The sequence below is a fragment of the Nilaparvata lugens genome, chromosome 1, assembly GCF_014356525.2.
Source record: "Nilaparvata lugens isolate BPH chromosome 1, ASM1435652v1, whole genome shotgun sequence".
NCBI classification, from domain to species: Eukaryota; Metazoa; Arthropoda; class Insecta; order Hemiptera; family Delphacidae; genus Nilaparvata; species Nilaparvata lugens.
In genome coordinates this window covers 33,381,088-33,408,231 of record NC_052504.1, presented here as the reverse complement: position 1 = coordinate 33,408,231, position 27,144 = coordinate 33,381,088, and the positions used below count along the sequence as shown (strand labels likewise).

The window sequence follows — 27,144 nt, the reverse complement described above, 5'->3', positions numbered from 1 at the left end:
CCCAGGATACAATACCATAGCAGATAATTGACTGTATCAGTGCCAAGAATACCATTCTTAATTGATAGATAGGAAGGACATTCCTTAACTGAACGAATTTATAAATTAATTTTCTAAGTTTTGAACAGATGTATGAAATGTGCGAGCTCCACCGTAAATGTACATCCAATACTACACCTAAATATTTTATTTCATTTACTTTCTCTAATGTAGGACATCCACAGCTGTAGTATGGACTGGCACAATTTATATTATGTGATACTAGTTTACAGTCAGTATTATCTGGAGGCAATCCAGAGGACGACAATGAAAAGGGAAGAAATCTAGTTTTTTGAATATTCAAATGTAGGAGACTATTCTTTAACCAGGACTTGATAACACCAAAGCATTTATTAGCTCTCTGGAAGGTGATTGGCCAAGTTTCCCCCCAAACTATGGCAACTGTGTCATCCGCAAAAGAGTACAAGGAGCAATTTCCTAGATTTATATTTAATAAATCATTTATGTATATTAAGAACAAAACTGGCCCAAGCACTGTTCCTTGTGGAACTCCAATATTCACATTTAATAGTCCACTTGTCTTTTTATCAAGCCTAACTTTTTGTCTTCTACAATTTAAATATGACATAATATATAATAATACATTAAAATTATTCGAATACTTATATTTTTTTATCCAGGATCACTGACAATGATCAATAATAGCATAATGTAAGTGAAATGTCTATTCATGTTCCAAAATGATAGGTTTTGCTTTGAAATAGAAATATCAATATGCTAGTATATTATTATTACAAACCTATCTTTAAATTTCTATAATAACACAGGTGACCAAAACAAAAAGCTTCTACGCTTGCGCATTACGATGGAACGAATTTTTATTCACAATAAAATATTGTGAATTTTCCTCATAAAAGCGTTAAAGTCCTGGACTCAAATAAGTCGAGAACTTGATAGACCCCGTAGTTTAGAAGGTAAACTGGTGACTCAAAAAGTAGATTTAGACCCGAGCGCTTTTTTAAGTCCTGGACTCTGTAAGTCCAGAACTTATAGATCCCGAGTTCGGAAATAGGCCCTTCATAACTTGATCAAAGTAGAAAAGTTTCCAAAAAAGTTTACGCTTGACCATCTTTGTTACTAGAATTCGAACTGTAGGTATTAAATGTCAGTGGATTTGCGCGTAGAAACATTCTTTACAGTAATAAGTAATACTTCATATACTACTTGTAGGTAACCTGGCTTTCCAGCACAGTAATCTAAATGAATTATTGTTGATTGAGTATGTATTTGATTGTTTTGTTTGCAGCCGAAGTGAAGCGAGTAGGAGATACCGTACTGGGGATGGCGACCCAGTGTGTGCAGGCCAAAAATGTTAACAAGACTTCACCACAGACCCTCTCCAATCTTTGTCTGAAGATCAATGTAAAGCTTGGTGGAATCAACAGCATACTTGTTCCTAGCATCAGACCCAAGGTCAGTTTTCCTCAAATTGCCCACTTGCTATACAATGCCATAGACAAATCTTGTTGTTCATCTACTTGCAAACTATTGGAAAATCATCGAGATCAGTTTTAGTGAAATAACACTGGTCTGTTTTCACAAGATAAGAAATGATCAAACAATTTTATTAGAAGGAACTATATCAATTGAAAAAATAGCATTACAGTGTTATCAAATTCTTTGTATTCGCTTACCATTAATTAGACTGTAATCTGGACATCCTGTATTATTTTTCTAAATTAGTATTTTAAAAATAATATATTTTTCGAGCTTTATAAAAAATACATTAATCTGGTCACGAAGCTATCCAGTTGTACGAGGTTTGACTTTTAGCTCGTGGAAAGGATTTTAACGCTAGTTCGGGTGGAAAACCATTGATTGATTTCATTCGATGAGGCTCGTATTACATATTAGGACATCAGCCTGGGCTGGTGTCCGAGCGAATCGTCGGGCATTATTTCTTATTGCTTTCATTACACCGGGGACACCAGACTTTGGCGGCTAACTGGTGGCTCACTCGCTGGGTCACCAGGTTTTCCAGCTTGCTTTACCTCCATTAGATGGATTCATGTAAACAATACTATTGAATTGAATATTATTACAGCCCCAGGACCATACATTCTAAATAGCCTAGTTTATGTTGAAAAAAATCTCAGTCACATACATTCACAAAATACAATCACATAACACAAGAAACAAGAAAACATTTGATATACCATACAATAGACTTTCCAAGACACTCAATAGCTATCTTCATCTGAGTCTCAACCTTTTGAAAATTACACCCCAGCTTCCATACCGTCCCTCTAAATAAATACAAAATGGTTTTAGAGACATGGCTGAAAAAGAAAGCCTCTGGCTCCTACACATTGGAGGAATTTAGAGATTCGGAAACAAGTAAACTAAAATTTGCCTATAACTAAGTAGGCTATCGAAATCTGTTAATAAAGTATAAGATAAATTTGAAAAGACAATAGTAAGTAGCAAGTAGGTTCTTAGTATAGATTTAACAGATAATTCAGGTTCCATTTCTCTCATTTTATATCACTCTCAAGATTCATTTGAGCTATTCATCATCTCTTAATTGATCCATTCATGAAATCATCACAAATAGAAACGTTTGTACTGAATTATCATTCATCCCCTCCCTCATCATCACCTGGGCTTAAAATACTTGTTGAGAGTTGTCTTTGTAAATATATAAATACATTTACACTCTGACCCACTGGCGTCTCTAGTGTTCTAATTCTAATGTTTAAAAATCGCTCTTCCTGGTGGCTCCCCCCACTGAAGCTATGGGTCCACTCATCTCTCATCATAATCATGTTTCTCATTACCCACGCCCAAACTCATGTGAGCTTCATTCTCAACAAAAATAAAAAAGTAATACGGTCTTTAATACGCTGCTTCATAAAACTATTGAATTGAAGTGGATGCAAATAGATCCTAGAATTGCAATGTAATTATCATAGTTTTTAAAGTTTCAAAATTTTCAGTTTTCATTGCAAATTTTAGAATTATCATTGAGTCAAAATACTGTTTGAAATGTGTATTTAGAGTTATCATTTATCGTCAAAATACTGTTTGAAATGTGTATTTTGAATTTAAATTGACCTTTTGCATTAACTAGAAATTTTAAAATAAATCACTATAATTTGATAGAAAAATATACATTTATACAACAGTAACTGATACTGGTACAAGAAAATTATTGTGTTTAGTATAAGGTGTTGTAATGTTTTCCAGGTGTTCAATGAGCCGGTGATATTCCTGGGAGCGGACGTGACGCATCCGCCGGCCGGCGACAACAAGAAGCCGTCGATTGCGGCGGTGGTCGGCTCGATGGACGCGCACCCCAGTCGCTACGCGGCCACCGTCCGAGTGCAGCAGCACCGGCAGGAGATCATACAGGAGCTCAGCTCCATGGTCAGGGAGCTGCTCATCATGTTCTACAAGAGCACTGGCGGCTACAAACCGCATCGCATTATTCTATACAGAGATGGCGTATCCGAGGGACAGTTTCTTCATGTAAGTTCTATCATTCTTTGCTTCATGAAACATCATTTTAGTTTGCTTTAAGCCAGTTACACTCACATCGATTTTTGTTAGTACGATTTCGCCGTTCTTAAGAAATCAGATTAAACGGAACTTGACAAACATTATCTGTTCGAAATCATCTTTTTAATGTAATAGAATTTATAAGAACGGAAAAAATCGTACGGATAAAAGTCTATGTGTAAAATATATATATATATATAAGTCATAGTCAGGTTATAAAAATAAATTTCCAATAAATGTTTACTACTAGTTTTATTTTAAATAATATCTTCACGATGGTATGATCACCGAAACTAGTAGTTTCGTTACAATTTTTATTCTTGTTTTATTATTTTATTAATTTTAAAGGGTACTATAAGTCTATTTTATAAATACAAGAAAGTAGCCCTGAATTCAACAATTTTAAAAAATATATTATTTCATTTTTTACCATCTTTTATTAGATCATTTGTGATTGAACCTATAAAGAAGGACCCCACAAAGGATTACACTCTGCTTCACAGAACATCTTTTTAGTTTGCTTCAAACTATCTACCGTACTTTATATACTACTTGATTTTTTCTATATTTTATGTGATCGTTATTGGACGTATGAAGAAGGGCCCCACAAAGGATTAGATATGGGACTTTTTTCCGACTACGATATATATGTATTGTGCGTGCGTAGATGTCTGTTACACCAGTTATTTTTTTATTTCAATTTGATTGTGCAATGCATGTTTTTGGTCGAATAAATTATTATTATTATTTCCAGACTTTTGGAGAATTTATCGTGTATTGGAATATATGGTATGGAAGGGTAAAGGAACTTTCAATGAAAACTTCTAATTATTTTATTGAGTTTAATATTTGTTCCTCTTATTATACCATATTTGAGTATGATTAGTAGTATTTTGAGATTAGTAGTTTGCATTAGTTATGGACTATTTCAATTCATCATTAATCAACAACCATGGAGGATTGCATCTTACAAGAATGCTGTCAATGGTTTCCTTTTGTTAATTAATTCTCAATACATTTTTTAGGTTCTACAACATGAGCTTACTGCTATCAGAGAAGCGTGCATCAAACTTGAAGGAGACTATAAGCCTGGAATCACATTCATTGTTGTTCAGAAAAGACATCACACAAGGTACATCAATCGTCCTAATATTATTATTTTCGAAACTCCTTTAATAATTCATGTTATCTTTTGTAGCTGTTGAAATAGTAACGTATTTGCTAAAACACCAGGGATCTAGGTTCTTGTTTTTGTGAAGTGAATTTTGAAATTACATATGAAAAGTTTTATATTTATATAAAGCTTGTATTATTTATTAACATAAAATGAAAAAATCCCCTACAATCTATTTACATGAATTCTAAATATTTTGAGTAATGTCAAGTGAGCAGAAAATCAAGTTTGTTTTGTGCATATTTTATATTTTAAATAAACTTTTTAGTATATCAATTTTATTGAACTTGTATAATTATCATTACGTCATTGATCAGAATGCATGCGTTACGTTTATTGTTCACTGGTTCACGTCTAGCTCTAACGCTCATTATTTTTATAAATATAACACAATAATTGTTTATTAGTACATACTCATGATATGATTATGAGGCTAGTAAAAGACTGGGAAATTTCTGCGAATATTCTATACAAAATGTCACGTGGATTGATTTAACTAATGGTTGATTGTGTTTTGGTAGGCTGTTCTGTGCAGACAAGAAAGAGCAGTCTGGCAAATCAGGCAACATTCCAGCTGGCACAACGGTTGATGTGGGCATCACACATCCCACTGAGTTCGACTTCTACCTCTGCAGTCATCAAGGTATTCAAGTAAGTATCCAGTCATTATTTCTCTTTTTCACATTAAGCATATTGGAAGATACAACAAGCAGGCGCATCACATTATTAAATTATACTTGGTAGGCTAGAGACTGTTTGTATTTTTTTCACTGGTGATAGATAATATGAGCTTAACAGACAATTTTCAATTTTATTGTTGAATTTATAAGATAAATAAAAGGCGTAGAATATATATCGAAGGATATATAGGATATATAGAAGGTGTATCTATATCGCTCAAATGTATAAATAAATTTATATGCTGTTTTGTTAGTGAGCTAGGCTGCTAGGAACTGTATCTACTAGCAAGCAGTTACTTTAGTACTTGAGTGAAATTAGTTATGCCAAATACAATTTTCTGTTGACATTCATCTATCTGTATAATAATGTTTATTAATACAGGAACTCACTCAACTATAAAAATCAAATTTAAATTATTAGGCAGATATTTTAGGACTGGAAATTGTGTTGATTGTTTGAATTAGAGACCTAACCTTATTCCGAAGTACGTACATTATTATATATCATAGTGAGGTTCACGTTATTATGACAGTATCTGATTTACATTAGGAATATAATTGAAATATTTTATTTCGATTTGTAAATGTATTATTTATTCATTGAAAATATATATGTTCTTAACGAATAGAATATAATTTATTATATTTGACAAGAAAGAGTAGTTAGTATTTCATCAGATATACCGTAATAAGCTTTCTATCGTAGAAGGCAGTTGCAAGGCCGAAAATCGGCAAATCTGTTCTCCTATCTTTCTTCACTGCCATTATAAAGTGGTCATTACCATAGGTTCACGTTTTTTCTCCAATTATTCCAATGATAAGTGTTGGTGCAAATCAATAAAGAATTCAATTTTAGAGTAATTACGAGGCTCATTCTTTTTTCAACCTCCGAGTGACCATAAATAAAAGCATATAAAAAAATATGTTTTTCTTATGATTATTCTTCAATATAATTGCCCTGAAGATTGTGGCATTTGTCATACCAGTGTACCAGCCTACCAAAATCCTCTTCATAAAATTCTGCCGCCAATTAAGTTCAAGAGGGCTATGATTTTGCTTTGGAGCTCCTTGTTAGTATGAAAGCTCTGCCCGCAAAGTCACGTCTTGACTTTGCTAAAAGGTATAAGTTAGTAGTAGCTAAGTCAGATTTATATGTGACTTGAATGATTAAAATTATCCTATTTGATTTGCTGGAAAAGCCGTTTGGTTGCACCAGGACTATGAGGCCGAGCTGTCATGGATGACGTCGATTCCGGAAGTCATTTCAACTGACGACACCATTCACGCACAAAATCATCACTCATAATGTTTCTTGCGAAAACGAGTAACGATACGCAACTAGAACTAACTCAAGTGAGGAGGCCATGATCCTATAACTCTGCAACAATTGACGATCTGGCTGCACCGATTACAGGGCGTTTGGTGGGGATGATAAGCTGTTCAGCTCTGTGAAGATCGCCCTCCTACCGCTTTTTGTGTCTGATATGTGATTAGAGCACAGTATACATACAGTATGGAAACTCAGCTAGTACCCTGGCGCAAAAATCCGCCATATTGTTAGGAAGCGCCGCATTGTAATAGTATTAATGAGAGGTTCGGATCACTTTACTGATCCGGATCAATTGATCTCGTTCACTGCCACGAGCCAATCAGAAGACCAGGATTGGAACTTCCCAAGGTCACGTGACGTTTCTGGTATTTGTCCTATGTAAAAAGCATTGGTTGGATAGGCGTTTGATTGACAGTTTCCATTCTGTACCTATTCTGTGATTAGAGGTTGAAAAAAAAATGACTCGTACATTGAAAGATTTCTCAATATGATGAAAAGATTTGAAATGTTTGGTGGTATGTAATGTGTTGCGTTGCGTTGTGCTCAGGGCACAAGCAGACCGAGCCACTACCACGTGCTGTGGGATGACAACCACTTTGACTCGGACGAGCTGCAATGCCTCACCTACCAGCTGTGCCACACGTATGTGCGCTGCACGCGCTCTGTCTCCATCCCCGCGCCCGCCTACTACGCGCATCTCGTCGCCTTCCGCGCACGCTACCATCTCGTCGAGAAGGAGCACGACAGGTATACATCTACTCCTTCATTATTTAAATTATCACCATCATTATTACAATGTATTAATTCAATTTGGTTTAGATTTTCAATTAAATCATTTATTTCATTTCCTGTATGATTTATTAGTAAATTTAAATATTTAAATATCTTCTAACGGTTTGGGATATCGAAGGGTTTTCGCCATTTATCTTCTCTTACATTTTGTATATAATAAATCATTGTTTGAAGTTGTATTAAAAATGGCGGACAAAAGTTTAGTGACCACAGAAAAGTAGTTCTTTTGTTTTGAATATGATTCCCAATCAAACCTAGTGTCACATTATCCTTTTAACAGAAATATTAAGCTTATTGAAACTGAATTTGTAGCAAATTTACGATCCTATGCCACCTTTATCTTTCGTTTTAGGATCCTTTGTCTCTTTTCACATTGATGAGTATTATTGATCGTACACGTTTTCTAGAAGAATTACAATATATTCGCATTGAACATCATACCAACCAATCAGTTTTTTTCTTATTGAATAAATTAACTGTATTCATTTAGTTTTGATTTAAATTTCATTATGATGATAGAAATAATTATGCACTCATCAATATAATATATTGAGTGACCTGGCTGGCTCAGGTCTGGTGTCAGAGTTTTCAGGTCGCGCCTGATCAATTTCAAGGCCTCTGACACCAGATTTTATATTTTTCAATATAATTTGAATAGGCTAGTAGTAGATGGTGAGTTGTGTATTGGTATTGATGAGCAGTGACGTTGTGATTGATGGGAGTAGTCACGGTGACTGTTTCAGTGGCGAGGGCTCCCACCAAAGCGGCTGCAGCGAGGACCGCACTCCCGGCGCTATGGCACGAGCCATCACTGTTCACGCCGACACTAAGAAGGTCATGTACTTCGCTTAATCACCCACCACCAAAAACCTGTTGCACCTGGAAGCTCAACAACTACAGTATTACTCATCATTGTGTATACTTTTTAACGGGTCTAATGTCCCTCATGCAACGTCGAATTTGCATTTTTAATTTAATTCTTAGTAGTATTTTTATTAGTGAACTAAGGTTTTAATTTTTCCATTTCCATTGAATAACCGTTTCATCACAAGAATTTGATCTCCTCATGAGAAACCCTGTTACAAGTGAACATTTTATTATTTGCTATTATTGAACATCTTCTATGGCGTGTGCTAGCGTTGTTGTATGGAATGGAATTATGCCTCGCCGATAATTTGCCAATCATACATTCAATAATATATCACTGCAACTCAAATCTGTCCTCCGCTGTAATCCTCAATTATTGGTGTTTCAGAATTCTAGTCACTTTTAGAACTCGAAGAATGCATTATTATTATTAATCCAATTTCAATTTGGTTTTTAAACGTATGCATGAAAATTAAATTCCAATCCATGTTTTTCTTCTATCAACGAAACACAACATCATAATCTAACCTAGTCTTGGTGTCTTTAGATACTTTTTAACTTAGTTTTGACATTTGATCATAGAAATAAATGTTTCCAAGTGCAACTTGTGTTATTGACGAAACATCATTGAAGTCGAAGGCTAATGAAATTATTATATTAACCTCATTCTATCAGTTTTGGATGTGTGCTTGATATCTTTTAATCAAAGATCAATGAGGCAATAAACGAGAGGAGCATTAGTTTAAGTGACAACCATAAATATATATATCTGACAAAATTGTACATTTTAACCTTATACTTAATATTATTGACTATGTCAATTTTGAAATATATTTATTAAGGTGTAAATTTGTTATTGTATAACTTACCTATTCATGGTGTTGAAACCATGATTTTTTATTGTATGGTTACACATACGGACAGAGCTATGCAAACAGAGCCAGACTTCCTTGAAGACGACTGTCTTCATTGAACATTTGCTACGTTTTCTATATTCAATTTCCATTACCTGCTTTTCAAACCGTTCCAGATTTGTGAGCTTCTTGGAATCTCATTCCAAACAAATGATGAACATTTTTGACACAATATCATGAAATAAATAAATGAAAATGCTGATTATTGATAGCTAGTTTGTACACGAAATAGTGTTATAATTTTTATTTTATAAGTAGGATAATATCACCCAAAATGTATGTTTCTATCATTAGAGTTATATGCGTGCGTTTATTGTATAAATGTAACCTGAGTGAATAAATTGTCAAATTTATTATCAACGTTGACATAGTAATGTTCCATTAAATTAAACTTATTCGCTTATATTATTTTCTTAAAACAGTCTAATTGCAGTCATCGAAGACATTCCATTTTATTGATTGTTTGAAGGCTTACGGATTATTTACTTGATCTCTAAAACATTGATTTTATCATTCTCATGTCAGTTTTCATTTTATTATTTTGCAAAATCTTCCATTGGCGGAAAGATAGGCATGGAAATGATAATATTATTATCAGAGGTTTTATTTGTTATCGTGCGATTAGCTTTTAGTAATTTTGAAATTATTGGATTTGTTCAAAGATATTTTGTTAATCATAAGGGAATCTTCTGCCTATATTCACTGTGTAAATAATTTTATCAGAGATTTTGTAAAATTGTTTCACAACTAAATAAATAACATAATAACTCAAGCTCATTGCATCAGCATCTTAATTCAAATCCGTTTTAATTAATCAATGAATATCAGAATGTAATGTTTTTACTCATTCTTAAGTTATGTTGAATTTGATTATTATTTTGGTATTTAGAACTTGTAAATTCAAAAGAATAGTTTGTATAAATATTCTTGGACTGAAATTTTTTCGGGAATTCAGAAGACATAACCTTATTTCGGACTCACCTAAATTAGGGAGAGAAATAGTACAAGTTATTCTTAGTTTTTCTCTCCCGATCTGTGCTTCATTGTAAAAAAGAATAAATAAATGATCAAAAACATCTTAATTTAGCATTTTTCCAATCTTAATTTAAAATATTCAATTTTATAAATCCTCTTTAGAATCATTTTTACGGCATCTCTAATAATTTGTTTTACTAAACGATTATCATAGTGTAAAAACGTGATTGCATTTGGCTTTAAAATTGTTTAATTCGATGAATTTAAGTATTCTTAAATATTCAATCAATTAATCTCTTGTCACTTTTGATCGCAATACTGTCCTTTTTCTATTTTTATTTACCTAAATATTCCACTTTATTGTAAAGTAATTTCTACTCATGATAGCAAATTCTCAATTAACGTATCGAATAATAATTATTATAATTAACGTGGTATCGGATAAAACTTCGAATACTGCACTTCCATGTAAAGGAAAACTCATTCTGATTGACCAAAAGTTTTAGTACTTTTTTGGATTATTTCTGTTGAATAGTTGATTAGGTTTTCTATATATTATTATTATTATTATTAATCGATGAACAAGATTTGTCTTGAAACTTCCGTAATACATTAGAATATGATACAGTCTTCTGTTAATTGAATTTAAAATGTCTTTGCCCCCTAATTTTATCAATTTTTGCTATCTATTTGAGTAGTAGTTTAAGTTGAAGCGAATAATTCCATTGATAGCAAAACAAAGTAAACCTTCGATAGATCAATACTTTGACATTCAAAATGAATGAAAAATTTTTATTATAATGGTTTAATATTTGATTAATTTTTAATTATTAATAGATGATATTTATGGTATTAATATAAGTTGGTAAAGTGTTCTATTTAACTATAAGACAAGAGTTGATATCATTGAATGACTTATTTAGATTATAATTATATTCTTATTTTGGAAGAATTCCAAATGTTTGTTGTTCTTGGATGATGTTTAGAATTTCTTAACAATCATTCAAAATAAGTTATAAAATCAAAAGTCCTTATTAAAAATAAAATTATTGAATGACACAATTATTCATTTGAAAATGTACATACTGGTATATTTTAAAACTAAATATTCTAAATTTGTAGGTTTTCAAATATAAAAATTGAAGAGGTCGCTGATGTTAAACTAATTGTCGTTTGCTATTCTTATTATTGCTTTGATACTAATTGACATAATGCAGTCAGTAATGTATTACTTGTATGTAGCGATTTGTAAGATTTCCTTTAAAAAATACCGATAAAATTAATTATACCGATTAAATACCGATAAATATCGGTATTTATACCGATAGATATCGGTATTTATACCGATAAATACACTAAAATTACCGATCTTATTTCGACAACTAACTGATCGTAGCTCATATTCGTTTCATGTTCTACAGGAAAGCTTTAGGCTTTTTATAAGGCGGCAGCTAACTTACCTATTATTTTTTTAGCATTCGAAATGAGAGATTTGTATACTGAAATGTGTTTTGAATGGGTCCACCAACAATCTTGCTATTTGATGAAACATGGATAAAATATATTTTAGACTAACAGGTAACATGTGCTCCGCAAGGGTCTAATCAAAAACTTGGCAAACTGAAACTTCAACTACCGTACTGAAATCTTTAAGATTTTAAAATAGGCATATAACCATCCTTGGCAAATAAAGAATCAATATGCAAAATTTCAAGTTAATCAGTCCAGTAGTTCAGACATGATGGTGAGCCTTTTTCGTGAATTTCTTATCTGGTACGTGTATTAATCAAATTCTTTCCTTTATTATTTTATAGATTAAATTTTTTCCAGTACCAAAAAGTTGTATCATGGGAATCTTAAAAAATGTTGAATTGTAACTGCAAAAATATTATTAATTTCATATCAAGTAAAAATAATTCATCATATGCCCCCCTCCACTTGTGTTGAAAGATAATTTTTTACCAGCTTGTTGAAGACGTAATCGTAGAAGTATTATCAGTTAATCTGCTATTCAAGTATTATATTTTATTTTATTCAATTTGTTACTAATCAAATATTTTTATTCCATGATTCTCAATTTCAACTGATAAGTTATTACTTCTATGGCATCAAAGGGTTGTTTACATGATGCAGTTAATCAAATGATATCCTTTCTAAAAATGTCAATTTTGCCATCAAAATCCATTGAAGTTTATATTATTGATAACATTTTTATTATTTACTTTTTTGTGTCGAGTCGCCGAAAAGCATGTTCAATACCCAACATCTATCCATAATTTATTATGTTGTGTAGGATATTGAATAATAATAATGTGTGAGAATTGGAATAATGAATTATTGTTCTCGCTTTGAACAAATTATTAATAATAATTGGTGACATTTCAAAAATGTAAAATTTAATGTTATTTGTCATTTCAATAGTTCTCAATAGTAGTTAAGGAAAATAAAATTTATATTTGTGTTTCTGTAAAGAATTATAAGAAATGGTTCATTTTAATAACTCTTTATTGATCAATTAATCTTCCTTCATTCCTGGCCAAATGAAACTTTTCCTTGATGATTTTTTTTTTATTTTCTAAATGTTGTTTCACTGTAACAATATTCTCGTTGTATATTAGCTAAATTTGCAGTTCAAGCTTGTGGGTTGATTAAAAATATTATCTATGCATTAACTATCACAGAAGCTATTTTATTATTAAAATAAAAATTGGGTAGAAGTCTGGGTGTCACCTCTAAACCCGGTTCTTGGAGGTGACTGGCTGGCACCAACTTGTCAACTCTCTAAGGAGGTGACATGCTGACGGGGTGAGTGGTGACCAGTTAACGGTAGAGTTTCCACTATAGTGAGGTCCACGTTATAATGGAAGTGGACAAAGATAGGAGATCAACATTGCCGTTGCCTCTGTCTTGTCAATGCCTTCTATAGACGGTAGCTGATACAGGTTTATTGATGTAATATTAACTGTTCATTTTCGTTTAAACTAATCAATTCTATTTTATCAAGCAAGAAATTATATTTTAGAATAATTTAATAATTAAGATTAAATGTATTTTTTATTATTAATTCTAAATTGTTGAAAGACGATCTGACAACAGAGCAAAGCGAGAAATAGATAGCAATATCCGCTTTGTTGAATGATAGACAAGGATAGCAATACCATTGCTAATCAAACACTGCCATTATAACGTGGACCTTACTATAGGATAAGCTGTCGCCTGTGGTCAAAATGCTGAGGTGAAAAGTAGACTGGGTAGCACCCTGTCGCGTACCCTTTTTTGTCTATGGATAGGCCTATATCTCCTAGAAAATTGTCCAACGTCTCTCATTCTTATTGCGAAGCAGCCATCATCTCATTGCAAATCAGTTTTGATTTTGTGGAGGAATTTCCTATAAATATGAAGTAACGTTTTCGTTCTATTCAATTCAATAATTAACCAGTTTATCAGTTTGTCAAATGTTTATTTTTGTGAATTATAACTAACTATTCATCAATGTATCTGTAGTGCAGTTTTGTGTATTCTAATCTTCGTCAAATGCTTTCTTTGAAAAGAGCGTAAATTCAAGTGGTACATCCTGTAAACAATAAAAAAATATTTTTAAATATAATTAAAGAGATGAAATTTCAATAACCGACCATATGTGATTTTTGTAACTTATTAAAGGTTCAACTAGATGAAAACTCATTGAGATGAGTGAACCATGTATGTTGGTGTCTCTGTATGCGCGAATCTTACCTCTCGCATAGGACTTATGAGTCATAACATAGAATAATAATAAACTAAGAGAAACAAAATTGTTTACAATGTTCCCGGAATGACACATTGTGTCCTCCATATCCTCACAACGTTTTTCTGAAGTAGGATTGAATAGACACTAAATCCTACTTTGGAATTTTACTAAGTTTACTTACTTAGGGTGATTACCAAGTGCTGCTTACCTCATATAAAAAACTGTAGGAAGGTGCAGTACGCCATTTGGGTGGCACTGGTGGTGCCTCTGCACATTTTTTCATCGAATTATAATCAGCCAACAATTTGTTGACTTCATCACTGTTCAGCTTTATTCTCGGCTCTTTTTTTAATGGTGGCAATTTCATTTGACATTTTGGCTGAATAAAAAAATAGAATCTTAATTTGACATTTTAAAAACAGATCTATATTGAGGTTTAAAAGTACATTTCAGCTATAGATGGTATGGTTTATTAGTCATAAGATAGAAGCTTGAAATTGCAGCGGCCTCATGGGGTCCCATCGGTCTCTAAGGCTTTTCCCTATCCAATCACCTAACAAAGGGTAATTAAATTGCAGTACTGATAAAATATATTTTAATAGTAGCCCATTTTGGAGTGGTCATTCACCTGCTGGCATTCTAGAGCTTGACTGTGAGGAGGTTCGCATGAGCCATCAGGCCAGGACGGCAAGTCGAGTGGAGGCATATCCTTGTGCATCAACTGTTCATACTCGGCATCCCAGTCTCTCGCCTTCAGTGTGTAGGCAAAGTTATCTGGAAAACACCCACTTTCCAAACAACTTTCATCATAGCGTAACTTGTTCTAAACAAAAAAAGATAAATTCAAATTATAAACCAACTCTTTGTTTTTATTACTACCTACATAAAAAATATGTATATATTTAAAATATTTTTATTGAAATTGGATCTAGGTACCTATTATCGATTAAAGTGTTATCTTAGAACTTATGTTCAAAGTGTAGACTTACTCTGCTATTTCAATCGTTTTCAGATACTGCGCCGAATTTTAAAATGAATAGGTACCTATCCAATTACTTATTGAATAAAACGTCTTGAAATTGACTCACCCACTTGTTGAAAAAACCCTGAGAAACCAGTCTCAGCTACTACACCATTATCAATCTATTAAATTTAGTGAGTCTACTTATTTATCAAAATTGAGAAACTAGTTTTGGTTGCTACAGCATCAACAATCTCGTGATGCGCTAAGTACGCAGTACCTAGTTTACTAAAAATGACTATGAAATTTTAGAAATTACGATGGGGTAGCATTTAGGCCACCTAAAGCGTTTACGTAGATCTATACCGAACTATATTTGGCCCACTGGAAATTTGAGACAACACTTCAGGCTTATAATTGAGAAAATTTAGTTGAAAAATGTAAAGCTTATTAAATTCTATTTCTCTTCAAATTGTCAAACAATAATATTTAAGAAATGACAATTGGGCGGATAAACTGCTGTCAAAATAAAATATGGTAAATTTATTGTTAATCTTACAGGATCCGGATTCTTTTTCGTCTCTTGGCAGGAAAACTTGTTACGATGATTTAATTTCTGGCAAGATTCTTCTCCGATTTCCTGTGATGCACTTTCTATTCTTGTTTCAGATGTAATAGACTGTAGCTTACAAATCTTTTTTTCTAGCTTTTGTATGTACAGATCAATAAAAGTTTTATCTGAGAAGTTCAATTTATCACAGTTTTCTACATCAATCTGATTTCTCTGTCCGATGAAGGATTCAATTTTCCTTTCTTTTTCCTATAGTTGAACAAAGAAGCTTGTTAACACAAAAACATACCATATGATAAAACTTACCGGTAAAATTAATAATTTTCACTCACCGTCTTGCAGTGGAAAATGTAAGTGGCCCAGTCACTGTTAGGTGAATAACTCTTATCACAAATAAGAAAAGAGTGGTTGGTTGATGCTATACCTTAATTTTTATAGGCTTGAAACAAAAGAGAACTTTTGCTTGAAAAATTAAATAACTTTTACTGTTTCTACGGGTAAGACTAGGCTACTGCGTATTTTCTCAAGATGTATTTTTTTCTTTTCAAGAAATACTGATTCCTAAAATTTATTTCAAATTTACCGGTACCTAAATATATGTTACAAATATTCAGATAAATTGAAATATATACTTTTATATTTCTAGTACATATATATGGTAGTGTATGGTACCTTTATGTCTTCTGTAGACGGACAATCAAACTTCGTGTACATTTTGAATTTGCTTTCAAATGAATTGATCTTTTTTTGTGTACCGGTACATGACTTGCTTCCTGGAAATTGGGATCTACCTATTATATATTTTATATTTTTGTAGACCTCATATTTATCATAAACTAAATTCATATTGCATATTTCACACCATCGTTTCAACATAATAATAAATTTATTTCCACCCTTAAATAATATATTTGTATTTATTTCTATTAAATAAGCTTCTACATCATTATAAACCCTTAGGTACATGAGGGAAAAGGTTCATTGAAAACTGTTCGGAAAATTTAGGATTGTCATTATGATAATAGATAAACTAAAATGTACCAATTTTTTCAAGTACCTACCTAGTGTAACCAAAGTGAGAGAATTTTCAAGTACCAACAACAAACTAATTGATCATATACTTTTTGAAAACGTGGATTTTTATTAACAATAGCACACTCTCCTTATTCTTAACTAGTAAGAATAACTATGTTATTCTTAACTTTATATCATCAGTATTGCTGAATTCAACCAAAATTTAGAAATCTTATTTCAAAGGGTATTTTATTCAATCTTTATTTTCTCAAGCAAGATTTATTTATTGCTTTCAAACCCATCTCTTGGCATCCCTTCATGACAAGAAATTTTATTTAGTTTTAAATTGTGTAAAAAACACTTTTCTTTCATTCTTTATACTGAATGAATAATATAAATCTTTAAAACGAGAACTGGCAAAATTCTAATACCATTGTTAAAAGAAGAAGTAAGGTCAATATACAAACAAGAACTAGTTACTTGAAGAACTAATATGTTGTATCTCTACAATAATAAAAGAGAGAACAGGCTCATATACACGTACGGGATAGAAAAATCATATTAGGTCTCAACTTTGCATTAGGCTATAATTTATTGAAAATTTTGCATTAGGCCTATAGATTATTTATTTATCGAGGATAGTTATAGGCCTATTTTAAATTCTTTAAGATTTCAATACGTCAAGTTTTCAGTTTGTCAAGATTTTAATTAGATCCTTGCGGAGCATGTATTACCTGCTAGTTGATAGTGCAAAAAGTTGTTTGTGGTTAATTTTAAAAAAGCAAAAGATATTCAAAACACGCACTTGCTGCGCTTCAGATAACATTTTATAAAATTACTTATTCTATTTTGAGATTTTTTACAATTCAAATACAAGATTTAGTGTTAAAATTAAGCTTCAGTGTTAAAAAATGTTAACAAGATACGGTATTAATAAAAAAATATAATTTCTCAAATTCAAGCATTATTTGAATAACAGGCTTGAATAAGAAATACTCTACTAGAACCGCCTCAATTATGATTAAAAGACAAAAGGCAAAAGTAATTTGAATATACCTACTCTAAAAGACAAAAGGCAAAAGTAATTTGAATATACCTACTCATTATTTTAACATAAAGCTATGGCGCTATTTACCTCCTCGAAGAAAATCCATCATCGAAAATATTGCCAATCAACAAACATTTATTACGGTAATGTTGAATTTTAGCGTTTTGTAGTTGTTAAGTGCAGAGCTATTAATAATTATAGTCCTCTGCATGTTTTTCTTGTTGGGGATTATTGTTGACAGAAATTTAAAAGTGAAAACATTCTTCTAACGACAGGTACTGATGTTTATAGTGTTAAATATGAACTAAATAGCCTATACTGAATACCTCTAGTAGCCTCTGTTATAATCATAGTAAAATTAACTTGAATCTGTCAGCATTAGTTGAATGAAAAGCAGCGTGTTACTTACAAGTGATGCTAACAGTTTATGATAAATTTCACCATATGATTTATGGTTTCAGTTATCGTGCAAAATATTTAAAGTTTTTAAAAAATACTATGGAAACAAGTACTATTTAACAAGTTACTACTAACATGTGGCATTATCCAGCATTACGTTCACCAGAATAAATTATTCTATTTTGAATTTACTAGTAATTCTGTGAACAGTAGACCTCACGCAGTATTCTCATCCACAAAAACCTGATTGAAACTATAGTCCTTATGGAAATACAGCAATAGACTGGCTTCTCCACACATCTGTGTAATCACTTGTCAGCTGATTTATGATGAATAATTTTTCTCTGATATTGGCGTATGAAGGAGGCTCCTTTTTTCCTTTATATTATTATCCTTGAAATGCAAAATTTCCAAAAACCTTGTATATAGGTTCGTCGACGCGCAATTAAAAAAGGAACATACCTGTCAAATTTCATGAAAATCTATTAACGCGTTTCGCCGTAAATGCGCAACATATAAACATTTAAACATAAGGAGAAATGCTAAACCATCGACTAGAATCTTAGACCTCACTTCGCTCGGTCAATTATTTTCTAGCTGGGCCTACACGAATCAGAGCATTAAAAATCCCTGGTTAGAAGTTCAACTTTTTGTATCCAAGCTATCCAATACTCCAGAATCATTGTACTAAAAATTTAGCGCGTTGGTAATTAATTTCCCAAACGGCTCTTTTTCACTACCACGTGACTGGACTATATATTGTACATTTTTTTCTCTCAATTGATGCTTGAAAAATGTAAGAAAACGCAGTAAAACCGCCCATCTTGGGCGTATCTTTGGCGTATTTCTGAGTCATCTTAATAATAAATTTCTAGACCCTTAAGCTGCGTTTACACCAAAGTTGTCAACAAAATGTTTATTAATCCGTCCTTAAGCTGCGTTTACACCAACAAAATGTTAATAACTCAATCCTTTTAGATTCTATTAGATCTATCTCAAGTGTGGAGTGGAGCATGGTTTCAGGTGCGGTAAATCAACAGTCACAGCTGTTTCCAAGCTGGTGGGTGACATCCTAGATTCTTTTGAAGAGGGGGACTCAGTAGCACTGGCTCTGGCATACCTGAGTAAGGCGTTTGAGTGCGTCCCGCATGATATTCTGCTGGAGAAACTTGCAGCATATGCTGGAGTTGTAGGTCGGGTCCTTGCCACCCTGGCTGGGATCCTACCGACAGAAGGCGGATCCTTTTGCTGGAGGGAGCTAACTCAGGTCACAGAAAAGAGAAGCACTACTGGTATGTTTATTCCGTGCTCAGGTCCTCTACAGGTTCATCATGGGGTGCCACAAGGATCAGTGATTGGATCCCTCCTTTTTCTGATTGTGGTCAATGACCTGGTTTGCTGGGAGGCATCCTACTGTTTGCTGATGACACCACAATCCTTGCCAGAGAGAGAACACCAGTGTTGGCGCAGAGGGCTGCAGATATTTTTGGACTAGCCAAACAGTGGTTCACCAATAATAAGCTAAGTCTAAATGAAGACAAGACACAAGAGACTACCTGTAGCCTCAGTACAAACCAGCTCATCAATCGCACTGAGGTCAAGCTACTATAGGATTTACGCTGGATTCAAGATTCACCTGGGGTAGCCACACCAACAAGCTGGCAGGCCTGCCTACAGACATGAATTTATTGCTGGTGACATCGGGTCTTCGAAATTTTTATATTTCTCTGGTTAAATTCAAAGATACATCGTATAAGGCATATCTGTGATATTCTTAAGTAATTATTTTTATAGAATTGTGCTAAGTTGTTCTGGACCAACTGTAAGTATCCTTTTATTCTCTATTAGTTAATACCTACTTCGTTCGGAGGTTAGTTTTTCGTAAGTTTTAGCCGAGGCTTCGGTTGAAGTCTTATCAGGTAGAGAAATAACGGATTTTTTTCCATTTTACCTCGCAGAGTACTTCGAATTGTTGGCTGCATTCAGGATCTTATCAACTTGATAAGAGCCCAGCAAATAGAGTTGCAACACGATCCCTTATTGCAAATAACAAAACAAAATCTCCCCCTCTTATTACAAATAACACAACAAAATCTACTGCTCTTATTGCAAATAATAAAACAAAATCTCCTGCTCTTAAAGTCACCATGGATGAAAAAGTCGCTCAGTTGCTGAGTAGTCAAACCGAGCTGAATGAAAAATTAGAAGATATGTTGAAAAAATCTCAGGAGGAAGGGATAGGGTTGGGAAATGAAATAAAATCTCTTGAACTGATAGTAAAAATGCAAGATGAAGAGCATAAAAAGGAAATTATGAATCTGAAAGACTTGTGTCATTCAATGGCGGAAGAAATACAGAAACTAAAATCAAAAATTGAAAATAAAACTGTCGTTGAATCTTCATTGAAACCAATTGAAGTGGGAAATATAATAGAAGAGTGTTGTTCAGAGAATAAACAAAGTTACAGTGAGGTTTCAAAGTCTGCATCAAAAAATAATTCAAGGACGAATAATATAAGGGAAGGTCGAGTCTTGCTTCTCACATCAAGCCATGGTCGAGAATGCAGTAACATACTTGATAAAACACTAAAACATAGGTATAACGTTCAAAGTTTTTACAAGCCTTGTGCTCCAATAAAAGCAGTCGTTGAGTCAGCAACAGAGCAAACAAAAGACTTCGGCAAGAATGATTTTCTTATGGTGCTGGGCGGTTCAAATAACATAAATGAACCAAACCTAGACCACCTTCCTGAAGTAACTGAGAAAATAAATGACATTGTTCCACTCAGTCTGAAAACAAACGTAATTATAAGCACGATTCCAAGTAGATTTGACATGCCAGAACTGAATCAAACGATTAGCCAAACAAATATAGCAATTCAAAAAACTATAAACAACCAGAAAAACAAAAATTCTAAACAGTTGGGGGTATGTTTCTTGAATGAGAGGTTGGAAAGAGAAAACTTTACCAACCATGGACTGCATCTAAATCGATCCGGCAAAGTAATATTCTGTAAAAGGTTAGCAGAGATGATTGAAAGCCGTCTGCAATCCTCTCGAACTTCACTCGTTACTAAGCCTTTTTTAGTAAAATGGCTCAAAACTGGGAGGGGGAATTAGATGATAATGTATCGGCAGCTCTATCAATTATTGTTGATGAGAATAATTTAAATGAGGGCAACTCTTGCACTGGCAATGAAGAATTTCTAGCTCCAAATCAGTTAGAAGTATCAAGATTAAAGGATAATGATAATTTAACAAATATTAGTAAGAAAGTTTTTGTGGTTTTCCATCAGAATATTCAATATATTCGTAATAAGATTGATAGACTAGAGGTTTTTCTGAAACAAGAGTCTCCTGATTTGGCAATTTTTACTGAGCATGGGTTAAAAGTAAATGAAATGTCGCAAATAACTCTATCCCATTATTCTTTAAGAGCAATTTACGGTAGGGAAGCGCATCGAAGTGGGGGAGTCTGTATATTTTCTAAAAATGATAAAAGCGTTGTAATACATAGTCTGGAGTATGTTGAAAGGTTCTCTGTGGAGATGGATCTGGAAGTGACAGGGGTAAGAGTAAAATCTGACAAAGGTTTCGAAGTAGCTGTGCTAGGTTGAGAATTATCTGTTCAGAATTATCCGACCACAATTATCAAATTCTAGAGGTGAGAATGCAGGTCCAAAGTACAGCTGGTAGCAGTAAATTGTCGAAAGAAGTGCGAGAATGTGAGCAGAGTAACATCAATTGTTTAAAGCAGAAACTAAGGTTAGAAAATTGGAGTAGGGTATACAATGGTAATGACACAAATGACAAATATAATAGTTTCATAAATATTCTAGGATTCCACATTAGTATCTGTTGCCCATTAAAAAAGTCCTGTCAAAAATAAGGTGGAAAAAATTGACGAATGGATTACTGAAGATATACTTGCTCAGAGAGATAGGGTTAAAGAAGCTTATAACGTATTCAAAGTATCAAGAGACATGCCAAGTGAAGAAAATTACAAAGCTTTGAAGAACAGTTACATGAAAGAAGTCAAGAAGGTGAAATGCAAGAAGACAGCTGAAATCTTGTCTAACAGTGTGAACTTCAACTTAGTAGTGTGGGATGTCATCAACAAGAATAGGAAGATAGTCATAAAGATGAATTCAGTAGTGTCCCCAGGATCAAAGACAATACTGACAAGTATATCACTGAATGTTCAGATATTTGTAATTTTTTCAATAATTATTACCAACAAGTAGCTAACAATCTTCAAAAATCACTCGATAATAGGGGTCTCAATAACATAAATTCAAGTAACGCCAGTTTGGTTCAAAATCAATTTAAATTTCATGTATTAACTCGAGATGAGTTGTCTAGCATAATTGACAGTCTAAATAATAAAAAGACCACAGGACTGGATGGAGTGTCAAGTAAGATTTTGAAAGAGTGCAAAGAGCAATTATTGGAACCATTAACTCACCTCATCAACCACTCATTAGAAGAAGGAATTTTTCCAGACAGTTTAAGGAGGGTAAGATATTGCCAAGAGTGGTGATAAAGAAAGAGTGGAGAACTATAGGCCCATCACTATTCTAAATATAGTTAGTAAAGTTTTTGAAAGGGCAGTCCTGAACAGGCTACTTCTGCACCTGAAAGAGAATAAGCTCATCTGTGATGAGCAGCATGGGTTTTAGAAGGGGAAATCAACTAAAACCGCTATAGTTGCTCTTGTGGAAAGACTGATAGAGGAAATAGATTTAGGTAATAAGGCCGCTGCAATATTCTTAGACTTATCTAAGGCTAACGATTGTGTCAATCATAAAATTTTATTGGAAATTCTCCAGAACTTAGGGGTAAATGAGGTCGAACTAAAATGGTTTGAGTCATATGTTGTTGGCAGGAGTCAATGTGTAGAGCTTACCACAGTAAAGGGCAACAGCATTGTAAAGATTAAGTCCGACAGAGTGCAGGTTCAGGCTGGAGTGCCCCAGGGCTCGGTGCTGGGACCATTGCTTCTTCTGCTTTATGTTGACCAACTACCCAAAGAACTGATAAATGGTAGAGCTCTCTTATTTGCAGACGATACGTCACTTATTTTCAGCAGTTCTGTGTTGGATAATCTCGAAATAAATGCCCACTTAGGGGTGCAGTCCATTGTACAGTTTTTGAATCTACTGAAGCTGACAATAAATAGCAAGAAATGTCAATACCTCCAATTCAGAAACAAACATAATATAAAAGAAGATAGGAAGATAAACATTTTTGTAAATGATTGTCAACTTGATGATGAAGATCAGGTTCAATTTTTGGGTATTTTATTAGATAGGCGACTGACTTGGACTCCTTATATTGAAAAATTGTGTGCCAAAATAGCATCTGGAGTATTTGTCATGAAACAGCTTGCAAGGCTCAAAGATAAAAAGCTACTAATAACTGCCTACCATGGTCTCTTATTATAGCTTACAAGAGTTCCTTTCAGATTGAACTAGCTTCAAAGAATTAAAATATGACGAGTAATTAGAGTAGGACTGTATTATCGACTTATATGTTCACTTGACTATTCCGTATGGATTGGTGATTTATACACTTTGAATGTTCTGTACTGTATGGAATTGAGTATTCATAAGAATGACTTGTCTTATACTCCCTCCTGGAGTCTCCAAGACGAAATCTTAAAAAAAAGCTTTGCCTGAAGCTATCCAGGGCAATTTTTCTGCTCAGGCGTCTAAAGCCTCTTATTTCGAGGAAGCATCTTGTTGAAGTCTACTTTGCCTTGTTCCACAGCCATATCATTTACGGACTGCAGATGTGGGGACATGCGCCCGGATGTAATGATGTGCTTCTTCAATAGAAAAAGGCATTCAGAATTTTAGACTCAGCAGGATACCTTGATCACTGTCGGCCGATCTTCATCAGACTGGGTATCTATACGGTGTTCAACCAGTACATTCTGCTCTCCTTGCTACACACAAAAAGTCATTATCACTCAATGACAAGAAGAGCCTATAAGCATTCTTATAATACAAAAAGAAAAGCTAAAATTGATGTACCCTTCTGCAGATTGAACAAGAAAAAAGACTGTTTCCGTGAACTGACAGAAGATCTTCAACGCGCTGCCAGACATGGTGAGGGATCTGGATGACAGAAGTTTTGGTGGAAGGATTAGAGCCTGGCTGCGTGGGTTGCCATTCTACTCTGTGGCTGAATACTTTGAGGCCGACAAGTCTTTAATTTAATTCAAGTGATATTAGAAAACTGAAACGAAAATATTTTTCAAAAACTAATTTGTGATTTTTTGTAGTGGATTTCATTTGTTTACAATGTTATTATTCATTTTAAAGTTTATTAGTTGGTTTCACTTTGTCTAACTCTTGAAAATGAACTTTTTCCATACGGTATATTTTCCAAAGTGAGACAAAGTCACCCCAAACCCTGATGGTTGACATTGTCTCTTAATTTAAAAAAAATATATCTTTGTTAAAGTGGATAAATATTTGAACTTTTTATAATGAAAACTACTCTTCAAACATTGCAGAATACAAAAAATTAAGAGATTTTTTGCAACTCAAGTATTAATTGCAAGCGGTTTAAAATCTCAACCCTCCAAATTTAGGACAAAGTCACCCCGGTTTACCGGTACTTAACAAAATAGAACATGTTTTTTAAAAAAAACTGACTAACCTATTTGCTTAAAATCTTTATTAAAATTAAAACATGGAGCCTGATATCCAAGTAGCATCACTAAAAATATTAAGAGTAAGAACTAGTAACAAGCCAAAAAGTTACTTATGAGCTAGATCATGAAAAACATTTTCATGGAAAAACAAACGATAAATAATTTGTGGTGTAAATAATCTTAATTCATGATATAAATCCTCAAGTGATCTTAACTAAACTAAGCTTAGTTTCTGATAATATTGAATTATATACCACCTATCGTGTATGATTGTAAATGTTGACCATCATTATAAAGGCTGATTTCTAAGTTATGCGATCTTTTATTCTCAATAAAGTTTATTTCTAGAGCTAATTAATCAACTAGTTTAAAAATAGAGATATTGATGACAATACTACAGTAGCCTATTTATATGTAGCCTAATACTATTTAGTGACTGTGAGAGAAGAGATTTCAGGAATTGGCATGCATGTCAAGGTATCCGGGGGTAATCTCTATCGCTATGTCTTCGTCATCAATTAATTCCAGGTTATTGGTAACAGCGCTCTTTTGTTTTTCTTCATTATCGAGTACAGTATGTTTAGACATGGGACTGGGTTTTTTGTAGCACATGACTTGGTAATAGTCATCATAAATCTTATTCGGATTTTCTTCAATATATTCCATCAGTCCAACATAATAGTCTCGCAGTGTTTTCTCCAACATGTCGCTGATAATTCTACACAAACTTGAGAAATTGGGTCGTTCGCCAGGCTCCTTGTTCCAGCACTCCAGCATCAGATTGTAGAGATTTTTCGGAGCATTCGCAGGTCTTTCCATCCTGAAGCCGAGTTTCAGTTTGTGAAACAATCGTTCGAAATCGTCCATGCCAGCGTAAGGAGTCTCTGCCAATGAGAACAGCTCCCACAAAACAATGCCATAAGTCCATACGTCAGACTGGGTGGAGAAACAGCGATCTGCAATCGACTCCAACGCCATCCATTTCACAGGCAGAGCTTGTTTGGTTTTTTTAATATAGTTTTGATCAGCATAATGATAAACATTTTTCGAAAGACCAAAATCAGAAATTTTCGCGATGTTATGATTAGCAAGTAGAACATTCCTTATAGCGAGATCACCGTGAATTATTTTTTTGCTGGCTAAGTACTCCATACCTCTTGCAATTTGGTAAGCCCAACAGAATAGATCATCAGTGCAGATCTTACTTATGTCGGCAGTTTTATCGAACTTCACTTTTGAAGGAATATTAAGGTCAATCTCATAATGATTTGATACAGCAGTAGTTTCAGACTTGGGCATATCTTTATCATCACCAAGTAATTTCGAATCTTGACCAAATTGGCTGACGACTGACTTTCTATCAACAACCTTGTCAAGACAAAAATCTTCGGTGAATGGAGCAACGTCATCATAATTGTCAATATTTTCTTCTATATCATCTCCCATTGTGCTTTTTCTTAATTTTGCAAATACTTCATTATCCCTTTCCACATAAGTAACAGTCATCATTTCTTGCAATATTGTTGATTTTATGTCATTCTTTATGTAAATTCCTGTTACACAATCCACTTGACTTACAAATATATTACGATTTTGCAGTAGGAATTCATGAAGATTACCGTATGAGCAGTACTCTATTATTACCAGGAGATTTTTCAAGTTGTCGGTACAAGCTCCTAGAAGATTAACGATATTCAAATGTTTGCCAATTGTCTGCATTATTTTAAGCTCGGATGCCAATGATCTGATCTGTGAAATTTCATAATTATTCTTGACCATCTTGACAGCAACTGGAGTCACAAGTCCTTTGCGCACTATTCCATTTGCTTCGCCGAACATCACCAATCCAAACGCTCCAGATCCAAGTCGTTTGCCTGCAAAATAAACAACCATATTCCTATCAACTTTAAACTCATAAATATCATTCACCAAAGAATAATTTGATTCAAACACCAAAGTTTAAAAATGTCAACGATAAAAAAATTTCAAAAATAGAAATTAGAATGAACTACTATTTTTTTAATGTTTAAAGGCTTCTCATACCAATGCTACACGATATGAGCCTTGCAATCATATTGAAATTATTGAGATCTTAATGAGAGTGAAGCAATATTTTAGAGGTTTGTAATCTTAATTTCTCCTGGTCATTATTATATTATTCGATGATGCCATCAAATATGAGGCAAGTATAATCTCACAAAATTACGCTAGATTACTCCTAGATTAATGTCGTTAGACGTAATAATTTCCATCAAAAAATATAAAAAATAAATATAAGAATTTAATTCTACCAGATCCAAAGAGCATGAAATACAAAGAACTATTGAATATTGTAGTATCATAGTTTGTGATTCAAGAAAAAAATGAGGATCATACTTGGAACATGTGCCAAGTTTTTTATCAAACCGTACTCTTCCTCCCTCCAAACTCTATTTCGTTGATCATTGCGTGAAAAACGTCGACGGTCTCGA

The 27,144-nt window shown here is 33.4% G+C and overlaps 3 protein-coding genes across 23 annotated transcripts in view; 1 reads left to right on the top strand and 2 right to left on the bottom strand.

Annotated features, from left to right (window-relative positions):
• Nucleotides 1-12,790, top strand: part of LOC111053108 (protein argonaute-2) — a 65,934-nt gene extending 53,144 nt beyond the window's left edge. For 8 of the 12 annotated variants that reach the window (XM_039426527.1, XM_039426534.1, XM_039426519.1 and 5 more), the window contains 6 exons: nt 1,307-1,473; nt 3,247-3,528; nt 4,584-4,690; nt 5,254-5,383; nt 7,290-7,489; nt 8,260-12,790. In XM_039426527.1, the coding sequence (XP_039282461.1) occupies nt 1,307-1,473; nt 3,247-3,528; nt 4,584-4,690; nt 5,254-5,383; nt 7,290-7,489; nt 8,260-8,386 (1,013 nt within the window). In that variant the 3' untranslated portion in view covers nt 8,387-12,790. The remainder of the gene's footprint in view (nt 1-1,306; nt 1,474-3,246; nt 3,529-4,583; nt 4,691-5,253; nt 5,384-7,289; nt 7,490-8,259) is intronic. The other 4 variants (XM_039426565.1, XM_039426510.1, XM_039426506.1 and 1 more) reach the window with 1 other exon arrangement.
• Nucleotides 12,791-13,729: 939 nt separating this feature from the next.
• Nucleotides 13,730-20,064, bottom strand: LOC111053117. Of its 10 annotated transcripts, none has more exons than XM_022339959.2 (6): nt 17,702-18,067; nt 16,225-16,325; nt 15,541-15,801; nt 14,649-14,843; nt 14,229-14,399; nt 13,730-13,864 (listed from the first exon to the last, which is right to left on the bottom strand). In XM_022339959.2, exons 1-6 carry the CDS (start codon nt 17,721-17,723, stop codon nt 13,811-13,813), a joined length of 804 nt encoding a protein of 267 aa, XP_022195651.2. In that variant the 5' UTR covers nt 17,724-18,067; the 3' UTR covers nt 13,730-13,810. The 10 variants fall into 10 exon arrangements, with proteins under 10 accessions (XP_022195651.2, XP_039282382.1, XP_039282401.1 ...); XM_022339960.2 differs by having other exon boundaries at nt 13,734-13,864; nt 16,225-16,339; nt 17,702-18,068; XM_039426436.1 differs by having other exon boundaries at nt 13,734-13,864; nt 16,225-16,339; nt 17,667-17,920.
• A 4,621-nt stretch (nt 20,065-24,685) lies between these two features.
• Nucleotides 24,686-27,144, bottom strand: part of LOC111053111 (vascular endothelial growth factor receptor 1) — a 38,459-nt gene continuing 36,000 nt past the window's right edge. The window contains exon 9 of the mRNA XM_022339953.2: nt 24,686-26,547. Within this exon, the coding sequence (XP_022195645.2) occupies nt 25,127-26,547 (1,421 nt within the window). The 3' untranslated portion in view covers nt 24,686-25,126. The remainder of the gene's footprint in view (nt 26,548-27,144) is intronic.